At 33.2% G+C, this 12,794-nt stretch overlaps 1 protein-coding gene across 1 annotated transcript; it reads right to left on the bottom strand.

Annotated features, from left to right (window-relative positions):
* Window positions 1-4,708: 4,708 nt before the first annotated feature.
* On the bottom strand, window positions 4,709-7,925 carry LOC132067593 (G-type lectin S-receptor-like serine/threonine-protein kinase At4g27290). Its single transcript, XM_059460864.1, has 6 exons — window positions 6,608-7,925; window positions 6,221-6,462; window positions 5,877-6,087; window positions 5,540-5,776; window positions 5,305-5,456; window positions 4,709-5,203 (listed from the first exon to the last, which is right to left on the bottom strand). Exons 1-6 carry the CDS (start codon window positions 7,890-7,892, stop codon window positions 4,898-4,900), a joined length of 2,433 nt encoding a protein of 810 aa, XP_059316847.1. The 5' UTR covers window positions 7,893-7,925; the 3' UTR covers window positions 4,709-4,897.
* Window positions 7,926-12,794: the final 4,869 nt, after the last annotated feature.

The raw sequence follows: 12,794 nt of genomic DNA, 5'->3' as shown, positions 1-12,794 counted from the left end.
TGTTACCTGTTTTTTTTTTTTAAATAAGCCATGTCAACAAAAACAATTAATTTTTACAAAAACTCTATTTTAAAACTATTTAAATAATTAAAAAAAATTGAAAAACCCAACCCATCCTGTCCAATAGCCCACCTCGCCGCCGCCACTGCCGCCGCTACCTCCTCCGCCGCCGCTGCCGCTTTCTTTTTTTTTAATTTTTAATCATTAAAAATTAATTTTAACAAAAACTCTATTTTAAAATCTATTTAAATAATTAAAATAATTGAAAAACCCAACCCATCCTCTCCGATAGCCCACCTTGCCACCGCCACCGCCGCTTTCTTTTTTTAAATTTTTAATCATTAAAAATTAATTTTAACAAAAACTCTATTTTAAAATATATTTAAATAATTAAAAAAAATTGAAAAACCCAACCCATCCTCTCCGATAGCCCACTTCACCGCCGCCGCTTCAAAATCTATTTAAATAGCATTTTTGTTAAAATTAATTTTTAATGATTAAAATTTTTTAAAAAGAAAGCGATTTAAACGGCGGAAGGAGGAGGAGGGGCGAGAGGCGCGCGCGCGCGCGGTGCGGTGAAGTGGGCTATCGGAGAGGATGGGTTGGGTTTTTCAATTTTTTTTTTAATTATTTAAATAGATTTTAAAATAGAGTTTTGTTAAAATTAATTTTTAATGATTAAAAATTCAAAAAAGAAAAAAATTGGTCTCTCACACTCTGTTTAAAGCGCGGTGAGCTTCACGCGTGTGCCGATTTAAATACGAGGGAGTTCAAATGGCACAGTTTATCTTATGTTCGGGGGTTCAGATGGTCAACGTTTCAGTTGGGGGGTCTAGATGGAAAATCAGGACAAGTTCAGGGGTCCATCTATGACTTTGGCCTATTATAAACTTAAACAATAAAATTCATCGGTAAAATTTTTTGGGGCCTCAAAAGTTTAGGGGCCTAAAGCAAAAGCTTTACCAGCCTCACCCTCTAGCCATCCCTGCTTACAACTTGTAATTATATATAACATAATTTTGCAAGTATAAACAATACAATGAAATAAAAGTTATTATGGAATACAAATCAACTCTAACATCTTAACTTTCAGATAATGAAAAAATCACAATTTAAAACAATATTATCATCATACTGTTCATTTTATATCAATAAATTTTATCAATATTATAATGAAAATGTAACTTCTTCATGAATAAAATTAAAATTACTTTCAAATAGCGAAATAATAAAATATGATAAATTTGATACATAGGACAAAAGACCAATGACAAGTGAAAATGGACAAATCGGCTATGTAGTTTTACAAGAAATATTAAGTGATATTCACCCTCACGATGTTCTCAAATAGTAAGTATGCAATACTACGACTTGTTATTTAAGTTACACCCAATCTTCTTATTATATAGATGAAAAACTATTAAGTATCATTCATTTGTTAAAGAATTATAGGGGTCAACGATTTTAATGAAGGAATTTAACATATAATTTGTGTAAGAACTGTTAGGCGAGCCCCGAGAGTTGGGTGTTAGGCATATTTAGGGCGTACAGTTGAGCGCTTAGGGCGTAAGCCTCACAGGAACTAAGCCCCGCACGTGAGCCCCGAGACGTTTTGTCAGTGCCTCACCTCGGAGCGAGTCTTGAAGCTACCTTTTAACACACTGTTTAAAATTAAGTCAACTCATTTTCTTTAATTAAACTAAACGAGAAGTCACATGCACTTCTAATTAAACTCTTATAAATTTATGTTCAAATTAAACTACATTACATCTTCCCATATTAATTTTTTCGCTTGCACTTGTGACAAGTCACATGCACTTCTAATTAATATCTTATAAATTTATGTTCAAATTGCGAATTAAGCAATCAAGTGTAAGGTTTATTTATAATAAGATTTCAAACTAGCTATCATGTACAAAGCGGAATACCTATATGAATATTAAAAAAATACATGGGAGGTCTATAAATTACAGCGTTTGAAAAGTAATGGTGCACTTACATAAAAACTTTCTCAAAGCGTAAAGTATTGTTCTTAGCATGGCGTTGTTTAAAATGAGCTTCATTTTCACTATTCTTCTAATGGCAGCTACAAGTTAGTACCTATCTCATATTAACTCTATATTATGATTCTACATCTTTCATATTGTTGGATTCGTTGTGAGTGTGGGGGATACCCGGGATACAAACAATGTTCAATCTAAAACTAGATTGGCATCCAATTGCAATGTAATTTGTGTCAAATCCCTATTGTCCATTTGTGTTCAGGTGAGTCTAGTGTTACTTGTTTCCTCTTTGTACTTAAAATAAAGAAAGTCAAGATATTGGCTTTTTGTTGTTCATGAATAAAAAGGGATTTGAAAATATAAGGGTTGTTGGCTAATTTAAGTGTTCATATGATTCATTGTATATAAATATTTCTTTTTGTTATTTGTTTATTTAAAATATTTTATCCTTCATCTTTCTTTTATACAAACTTCCCTTCAAATTATATATTCTTAGATTTCTATTTGTTGGGAGTCTTCATCAGAACTTTGGAAAAGGGAGAGAGGAAAGGAAAAAAGATAAGTGCCTTGATTTTAATAAGGTGCATTTTCCACCTTTGCACTACTATTTTTTAAAAATTTAATTAAGACTAAAGCATTTTAATGTATTCAATCAGAACTTTGAATTGTAAATTAGTACTCCAATTAGAATCCTAACATGACAATGTGTACATTTAAAAGGAAACTTTGTACAATTTCTTATAATATGTAAGCTTAACTATGTTTCCAATATTCAAATTGCATTACGTTATGGACTGATCCATCTCTTATATACTCCTTGATCCTTCTCTTATATACTCCTCCTAACTTATATTATCTAAGTGATAAGTTGGTAGTTTACCAACTTAGCTCTTCTTTAAGCTTAGATTTTTTCTATGTTTAATTGAGAAAATAGTGCATTTAATATTGTTTACTTCCATTTTAGAGGTTTTATGTGATTTAAAAGTGATCGGGAAGAAACCAAGTGAAAATGAGGCAAAAAGGAGCCAAAATGAAGAAAATGACAAAAGTGGCTAGAGGCGCAAAATTGGCCAGATCTGCAATTCCGAATGTCTTCAGTTATTTGGGTCATATTTTGACATGGGAAAATAGAAATTTATGAGAGCAAGACATGGGGCAAATATCTCTCATCTTTGGCCATTTTTACAAGAGTTGGAAGCTAGGATTTATCGACTACACCATCGGATGAGAAGATTGAAGCATTTTAATGAGAAAATTCTTAAACCTTTCTTCAATTTCTTGTTTTGTATTGAATATTTAAGAGTGCAGTATTTCATTCCTTTACTTGAAACTTGTTTATCGAAATATACATTGTTAAGGTTTGGATTGATACTCTTGTTATGCTTATGTATTGAATGATTTTTATTTCAAATGAAGTGGGTCTTTGTTTCTTTAGCTAATCTTGTTCTTTTATGCTTCTTAAAGCATTAGCTAACCCTGGGATTCACCCATTTGCTTTGATTTGAGCTCGGAAGAGGAAAATTGAGGTTGGAAAAAATTAGTTAACAAGGATTTGGAGCTTTAAACCCCATCTAATAACTTGAGCTAAGAATAGGAAAGTTAACTTGAGGTTGAATTGATTCTGCTTAACTACACACGCTAAGGCTTGAAAAAGCTTAGAGTGAAATTCATTGATTTGGTTGGAAGACTTTCAATGAGATTTTAGAAATCATTATCTATTAACATAAACTCACTCTTAGTTGAAAAATCATAAAATATATTGGAGTTACTTGAAAGTAATTTCCCTTGTATCCATGCTTGTGGTCATTGATCATTTTACTTGCTTTCGAATTAGTTTTATCTTTGTTAGTTCTTAAGTACAAAAAAAAAAAAAAAAATCAAATATTGAAAAAGTATTTGGCTTAGCGTAGTAAGTGATAATTTCTTACTTACTTGATCGCCTAGTATATTTTTCCCTGTGGGATTCGACCCCAACTCATAATTGGATTAATTATATTGCATACGACCATGTACACTTTCTCACTTGAAGAGTGGATTTGGACGTTATCACTAAATACAAGAGATCTAACTTAAATTTATCAACAATATGTCCATTATATGTGTAAAAAGGAGAATACCTGTATATATGAATATAAAAAGCGCATGGGAGGTCTACAAATTACATCATTTGAAAATTGATAATACTACCATAAAAACTTTCTCAGAGCCTAAATTATTGTTCTTATTGTGGCACTGTTTAAGTGATTTCATGGCTGAGTGGAGTGTGTGTCGGCTGATGGTCAGGGAAGAAGGATATGCTCATTATTTCTCCTCCATTTTCTATTTTTCTCCAGTGTTTGCACTCTGCTAACCTGCCGCCTCTCACCAGCAACAGGTATCAGATAACTCTGTTCACCAAGACTAGAACAGATAGGAAAAATCACGTATTTGTTTTGTCCCTGCTAAGAATTGAATCTAAGACCTCATGGTGCTCAACTCACTTCATTGACCGCTACGCCACACTCTTGGGTGCAAATTGGAATTTAGTTGTATGTCTCACAAATGCAAAAACAAATCTAGTTAAGGTGAAGGGCAGCTTAAATTCAGATAATAGCTTTGTACCATTTGTACCATTTCTAGATATACTTTAACAACAAAACTAGAGTTACAATGCGCGAAATTTCCACTACTAACATAAATTTTGTGACATAGCTAATATTTCTGGAAAACACATGAACATCTTTAGAAGTTTTGTGATATAAACATATCTAATATTTCTAATCAAAGAACAATAGAAATAGAAGAAGATTTCATCCATAAGTAGATAACATCTTCAGCTAGAATCGAAGTTCTATGTTATTTCTGAAATTACCGTTCATGTGCACACATGTCAAAATAGTTATCTTGTTCATACCCTACCGAGGTTCTAACAATGTGATTGTGACTTCATTTTTTGAACTTCCTGTCTGCGATCCTGAGTTTTCTGCATCACGTACCTTTCTTTCCATGAAAAAACCTGGTTCTTTAGCTTTTGGCAATAGATTCTCATTACTCAACATCTGAACCACAGAAGACATGTTTGGCCTATCTTCTGGGCATTGTTGCACGCATAATAGACCCACTTCGATTGACCTTAAAACTTGAGAAAAATGACAAGAATTAGCTAGCAGCTGCTCATCGGTTAGTTCCAATGACCTATCTTCTTTATAAAGCTTCCATGCCTGTGTGAGTTTAGATCATATGGGTCATGAAAAATTAAATATGTTTTAAAGAAGAAGAAAGGAGCTATATATGTAATACAGACTATGTATAGAGAGCCTACATGACCGAGAAGGTTAAGGTTGTGATCTTGATGGACAAATCCTCTATTTCTGTTGCTACTCACAATCTCTAACAACAAGACGCCAAAGCTAAATACATCTGATTTTATCGAGAAGATCCCATCTACTGCATATTCAGGGGACATGTAACCATTGTGCCAACAAAACAACACCATGAGAATTAAAGAAGCAAGATGTCATATGAGAGTACATTGTATGGTATTAGAGATTCTTACTGTGTCCCAACCACATTGCATGTTTTTGCTCCCATCTCATTTCCTGCAACACTTCTAGCCATGCCAAAATCTGATATCTTAGGATTCATATTTGTATCTAGCAAAACATTGCTTGCTTTAAGGTCTCTATGGATAATTCGTAGTCGAGAATCTTGATGAAGATATAATAAGCCACGAGCAATTCCGCTTATGATGTCGAAACGCTTTGGCCAATCAAGTAATGTGCTCTTTGTTTTATCTACAAAATAAGCTTTCTTCTTAGCAGCTTCTTTCATGTTATGACTAATATATCAAAGTATTACTCATTTTAGCTTGTGTAGTAGGTTAGAAATCCAAACCAAATATGTATGAATCCAGGCTTTTGTTAGGCATGTATTCATAGATCAACATCTTTTCTTCCCCTTGAATGCAACAACCCAGAAGTTTCACAAGATTTCGATGCTGAAGCTTGGCAATATAGATAACTTCGTTCTTGAATTCATCAAGTCCTTGCATGGATGTTCTTGAGAGTCTCTTCACGGCAATTTCTTGTCCCTCTTCCAGCACTCCCTATTAATAGCAAAGATATATCAGGGGAAAATAGATTTTACAAAGATGCGAATATTGCAGAATGAAAAACATCTCTAACACACTAATCTTGAGCAACAAGTGGTAACTATTCCAACAAATTTGTAGTTTATACCTTATAAACGAGTCCAAATCCACCCTCTCCAATTTTGTTATTGTCCGAAAAGTTATTTGTGGCTCTTGTTATTGTCGACAATTGGAACATTGGCAGCTCAAACTCGTCTTGGAGTTTTAGTTTCTTCTTCTTTTTCCATATGTACAAAAACAAAATCAGTCCTAGGAGAATCATTGCCATCAACAACGAGAAACTCACCGCGAGTATATTTTCCTTCATTCTATTTGAACCTGCCTCAGATACTACAGCCATTTTTTTAATCAGCCACTTCAATTCGAGATAAGCCACATTTATTGCATAATATGGTCTCCATACGTACGTCTCCATATGTACAAAAACTAAGTTTACAAACACATCATTAGAAATTTCTTTAAGATAAGTTCTTACCAGTCTCTGAAGAATCCACCTTGATATAAATATCTTGTCCTCTTCCAGAGAGCTTTCTAATATCAATCAACTCTCCAGACCAAAACAAGCAACCTTTATCTCCATTGCTTATATCTAGACTTGAATAAGCTGTGCAAGAGCAGTTCCTGGAGCATACTTGCCTACAGTCTTCGAGTGTCATGGTTTTATTGTACTGAGAGTGCTCAGTATCCGGCAACTTAATTCCAGAATATTTTAGAAATACATGTTCCTTGTTGCAGTGATATGGTTTCCTCCGAACACACCCTTCTGACCAATCTCCCGTTTCCCATTGTTGTGGATATTTAGGTACAAACTTTTCCAAACATCCACAAATAGGGGAACTATCTATGACACAGCTCCCATAGGCACCACATAATCTATAAGTATCGCAAGTATCCAGAGGAATGTTGAGGTAAAGATGCCAACTCTTGGTTCGATCCACCCACGTCAACCGTTGTACATAGCCATTGTTAGTCATGACTAGCCTTGATAACACCGAACCGTTAATGATAGAAAAACTATAGTAAACCTCCTCCTCATTGAAATCAAATTGAACTGTATATATGTTGTTCTGTATTTGTAGTGGTGCGGGTGCTCCACTCCATCGTAAACCATTCCATGGTCCTGCTCGAGCTGATACCCTTGTGCCACGTCTGATGAGGGCCTGTGGATATCCAGTAGGATCAATGTGGAGAGTGAATTCCCCTGGAGTTGGATCATTAACGTTCTTCCAAGCTGAAAGGTATACCTCATGACCAGTTTTAAAATTTTTGCCAAGCTTCATCTTAGGCAAGAACGTATCAGTTGGAAAATTGAAGCTCTGCCAAAGGAAATTTTCTGGGTTTCCATCATTTGCATCTTTCACAACAAGATTACCCGAATCCAAAAGTCGTGCAACTGGATTTTGGACTGATCGTGAGGTGTTAGTGGACCATATAATTTCATTCTTGTCACCAAAAATAATAAGTATCCCAGGTTTGGTGACCTTAAAAACAGCAGAAGATGTGTTTGTGAGTGGTTGTTCTCTGTTGGCAACCCATACAACTGTTTGCACGTGAGGAAGAATTTGCTTGTACCATATCCCAATATATCGTTTTGAGGAACCGGTGGGGCTGAAAAACCCCATCTCAAAGGTTCCACCAGATGAAACAACAGTTTCACCATTTGTGATGAACTGATTTGTAGTGATTACATCTGTTGTGGTAGAAATCTTGGGTATAGAAGAGTAGAAAAACAGTATAAAAAGTAGTAGGAGAGCTTCCATCAATGATGACTTTGATGACTAAGCCTTTTAATCTGGTCGCCTATATATAGCCTATGATATTTAGACTAGTCGTTATCTCATGGATTGAAGGCTCTTATTGCCTCTTCGTTAAGTTTATTTCCAATTTGAAAAGTATAACAAGACAGAAGGCTGTGGGCCAGCCCACGAAGACCTGAGAAATTCCTCACAAAGTTTGTCATACAACAACTACGAAGAAATTGCAGGGTTTTCCCTTCAAATGTGTTGGTCTTTAATTTTTGCCCTTTAAAATTAAACTTATGCCTAGCGGGGCATAAATTCTTTAAGGACGCGGGGCATAACTTGTGTTTTGAAAGGAAAAACCGTGCAATTTCTTCCTTATTGCCTCTTCCTTAAGTTTATTTCCAACATTTGAAAAGTAAAACAAGAAAGAAGTGTATAGGCCAGCAGCCAGCAGCCAGCTTGACCAAGACCTGAGAGATTCCTCACAAATTTTGTCATACGACAACTTGCATCAAGTTGATACTCAGGTTCGGCCCTTCTTTGACTGTTTGTTTATGTGCTCTGTGTTTCTCTTTCTTTTTGCTATGAAACGCTTGTTGTTTATAAACTATTAACCATGTGTTTGGATATAGTATTTATTATAGAACAATTATTTATTCAGTTTTTAATAAAGAGTTAAAGAGATCATGTACTAGTATGTGTGTCATTTTCTTATATAGTAGATGATTTAGTGTATAGAGTTTAGCCTATACACAGAAGATTAAACCATCGATTTTTATAAGTATAAAGTTTATGTTCACAATCTAAGATGGAATTTGGACAAAGTCATCGGTATGATTGCAGCACAAGATTAATATAATGTATCTTCATTATGAGAACGGTATAGTTCCGTCTTCTTGTGGTAGTACTTTGTATGAATTGAACGGACCAAGTAGAGATAAGTGTTTTTGTACTGAATATATAAAACAAATTCTCTAGTTCATTAAATCTACGTATACTCTTAATCTTGATATGATTATTATGATCAATGTGATTTGTTCATTATTTTGATTTATTAAAAGGTACGACTCAATTGCGGGTCTATGTATTCCTAGTAAATTGGATAATAACAAAATACATTTGTGAAATAATAATCAGTTAATAGAATCCATGTCTCGACTTTGAGATTGATGATACCCCTTTATGGATGCTTATAAGTCTCACGTGAAAATCCTATAGGTGGATTTTGTATCCGTCAAATGATATAAGTTAAGCGGAAATATAAATGATTCAATTAGTCAATGAATTAAATTGTCGGTAATTTAATTTAATTGATTGGTAACTGTAATTTTAACATGGGAAGTTAAATAAAATTTAATGAAAGATTTCGAAATTGAAGTGAGGAGTGCAGTTATGATTTTTTAGTGGGATAATTCGTAATTTATTATGGTAGGATTAATTCAAATATTTCGAATTAATTCCATAATAGGAAGCCTCGTTAATTAAATTATGTGGTCCCTGTTGTGCCCGACTAATAAAGAATTAAATGACATATTATTTCTTGGTGGAAAATAAAGATCCAGCAGGTTTTGGAAAAGGGTGAAGTTTGTACGCTTAGAAATTCGCCCACACGAATTTCACAGATTCTGGTATTATTCGAGTTACACAGTAGATAACAGTGGAACTAAAGGATGACGATCTCGTGGATGGTTTGTGTTCGAGGTTGAAGATTCGATTCTTGATCGCGGTCACGCTTCAAGTGATAAGTATTAATTTTACGTTTGATTAATATCTTGATTATGTGTTGTCTATATTATATGCAAGTTCGATCCTGGCTATTTGCTTCCGCTATTTATGCCTGATTTATATCAATTGGCATTATTGTCACAGTTGCATCTAAATAGATAACCTAGAATGATGTGTATATGTTTGATTATACAGACCTTTCATGATTTATGTTTCAGTTGAAAATCATGTGTAAAAGTCTTAAAAAGTTTGTCGTTGAACGGCGACACTGGTTAGAACCTAGAGATGTCGGACTCAACATGTTTGTTATGCTAAAACTGAATTTTTATTTGCTTATCTTTTGATTCCGTATTCCTCACTAATGTGATTAATATCTTTTTATATTATATATAATATAATAAGAGAGGCAATGTGGAATCACTGTTAAAGGATAAGGGTGAATTTTGTTTTCAGCTTAAGGCATTCGTTGGTGTTGGCGGCGGGAATTAGTTTAATGTGAGACTATGGAATCAAGTTTTCTTTGATTATTGTCCAACAGCCAAATTGATTAAAGGCTAAAAGAAATTGATTAAGGTTTTGAACGGATGGTCCACTGAGAAAGGGAAATAGCTTGCTATGTTACTTTTATAGTATGGCGATAGTTACTTTTCTACATAAATCTTTCTTGCATTCTAGTTTTGTGGCAGTGATATTTTATAATACATTTTTTACATTCAAGGGGACAAGTGCAAGTTGGATCTATCTCATTGTGGTAAAACTTTGCCTTGCTGTTTATGGATGTGGTCATTTAATTTAATGATATATATAACACTGTTACAAGATGTATAAGTCCAATTCAATGTCAAATTAGATTGTGTTTTAAATAGGTAATGCATCTAGTTATCTTCAAGTAAATACGGCAATGGTATTTAATTACATGAGCAATTTTTTCTCACAGTATATTATAGGCTTAAGTAACTAAAACGCCCCTGAACTTGGCACGTTTTGCAACTTTAGTCCCCAAACTATTGATGGACTTCAAGACACCCCTAAACTCGGCTAAATGGGTTTTATTACACCCCTACCCGGAGTGAGTGTAGTCACTCGCGGGTCCAGCTGTAAAATAAGGCTTATGTGGCCTCCATGTGTAAAATATTAATGCCACATGGCATTTTCATCTTATGTGTCCTCCACATAGATAAATTGTTTTGAAAAAAAATGTAAAACTGATTTTTTTTTATAAAAAATCTGGAACAATGAAATATTTATTTTAAATCTGGAATATTTGATTTACAAAAAAAAAAAAAAAAGCTGAGTTTAATTAAAATATACGTAAAAAAATGAATTTTTTTTTTTTTTATAAAAAATGAAAACTTGATATTTTTTTAAAAGTGTCCTAAAAAATTCAGATTTTCATGATTCTTTTAAAAATGGATTTTTTTAAAAATGTAGAAAACCCATTTTTTTTTTTTAAAAATAATCCCTGAAAATTAGATTAGTTTTTAAATCTAGAAAAAAATTATCAGTTTTTCACTTTATTCTTAAAAAAAATCAGTATCCCAGATTTTTAAAAAGTCCAAGTTTTTAACCAAAAATTCAATTTTTCAGATTATTTTTTAGAAAAATGAGTTTATTTAATTTTCCAGATTTTTTTTTTTAAATAACGGTTCTCTCAGTTTTCAAGATTTAAGAAGTTCCAAATTTTTTAATAAAAAATTCAGTCCAGATTTATTTTAAAAAAAAAATGGGTTTTCCACATTTTAAAAAAAATTAGTTTTTATTTTATTTTAAAAATTTATACTTTTTTTATGAATTTTTCAAAATTGATTTTTCTTTTCTTTTTAAAAAAAAAAAAAAGATGACGTGGCACCTGTCACGTGCCTGTTGGCGTGTGACTACACTTGCTGTGCCACGTGGCAGCTCGGGGATGAATTAAAACCCATTTTGTCAAGTTTAGGGGTGTCTTGAAGTGCAGCAATAGTTTAGGGACTAAAGTTGCAATTCGTGCCAAGTTCAGGGGCGTTTTAGTTACTTAAGCCTATATTATAATGTATAGACAAGCACTAATGATTAATAAATGGTTACCATTAAAGTGGTTTGTTTATTAGGAGTTATTAGAAATTTTTAATAGCTTTATACATGTGAGATTATATCAATACATGGCTTGAGAATTTATGATTAATAAATAGGATCTACAAAAGTAGTCTACCTATTTGAGTCAGTAGAATATTCTCAAGTATCATGTGGATATTGTCCTGAACAAGTGTACGCTAATGGTGGATTTTTATCTACTAGTAGAACATCCTTTAGATACTAGTAGTAAAACTTAATTAATTCATGAGAAGAGATATCGAGGTTTTCATCCGAAAGGGAGAAGCATAATATCTTGAATTCTCAGATGTATTAATTGAGAAGACAATTTATTGTAATTAGGTGTTGTATGTCTTACCCAGAAGAAGGGGCACAATGTATGCCTTGAGCGTGTGGGATAATTATAAAAGGAGAATAGAAACCTGAATCAAATTATTTAATCCTCAGCTATGCCTAAAACAGTTATTTTCACGAATTTGGTTAGTTATGGAGATCAAGAATTTCACGAACTATTATTGACCTAAAATTTGATGTGTTCATTGGAAACGCCCAGTAAGAAATAATCATTGAGGTTGTTTAGATGGGTTTTAGGCTGTTCTTTCAGATTAAAATGTGTTTTAAGTATGAAAAACTACTCTTTTTGTCAGTTTTATTTATGTTAAATCTGGAACATGAATACACATGATGATTCAACATGAAATTGATATATGATAAGGATATAGATCAAATTATGTTTTCCTTAAATCGCCTGAATCAATTATTTTTCAGATTTGGTCATAGTTTTGAAGATCAAGAATTTTAAGGACTCCAATTGACCTGAAATTCAGTAGGTTCATCAAAAATGACCCAGTAAGCGATACTCACTGCTTTGCAGTGAATCATGTTGTTTTTCGGTGATTCGGGTTGTTTAGATGGTGTTTTGGGCAATTTTCGTTTTCTGAAAAATTGCTTGGCTATAATCTAATTGTGATATAGATTCTTCCTTATGATTTTCATGACTAAATACTAGTGAAATAATAAATTTATGTGTTGACTTTAGGTCTTCCTCCCCATTGGATAGATTTATTATGGGTTGTCACTAGGCATAATCACTAGTTATTGATAACTTGTATTAACTTTCCATCT

This window comes from Lycium ferocissimum, chromosome 8, assembly GCF_029784015.1.
Source record: "Lycium ferocissimum isolate CSIRO_LF1 chromosome 8, AGI_CSIRO_Lferr_CH_V1, whole genome shotgun sequence".
NCBI lineage: Eukaryota > Viridiplantae > Streptophyta > Magnoliopsida > Solanales > Solanaceae > Lycium > Lycium ferocissimum.
Note: the sequence above shows the minus strand (reverse complement) of the source record. Positions and strands in the feature narration are given on the sequence as shown.

Coding starts and splice junctions, on each gene's coding strand:
- LOC132067593 (XM_059460864.1), bottom strand. CDS start 7,892: ATGGAAGCTCTCCTACTACTTTTTATACTGTTTTTCTACTCTTCTATA. Junction 6,088..6,220: donor GATTTGGACTCGTTTATAAG/GTATAAACTACA, acceptor TGCTATTAATAG/GGAGTGCTGGAAGAGGGACA. Junction 5,457..5,539: donor ATGCAATGTGGTTGGGACAC/AGTAAGAATCTC, acceptor TTTGTTGGCACA/ATGGTTACATGTCCCCTGAA.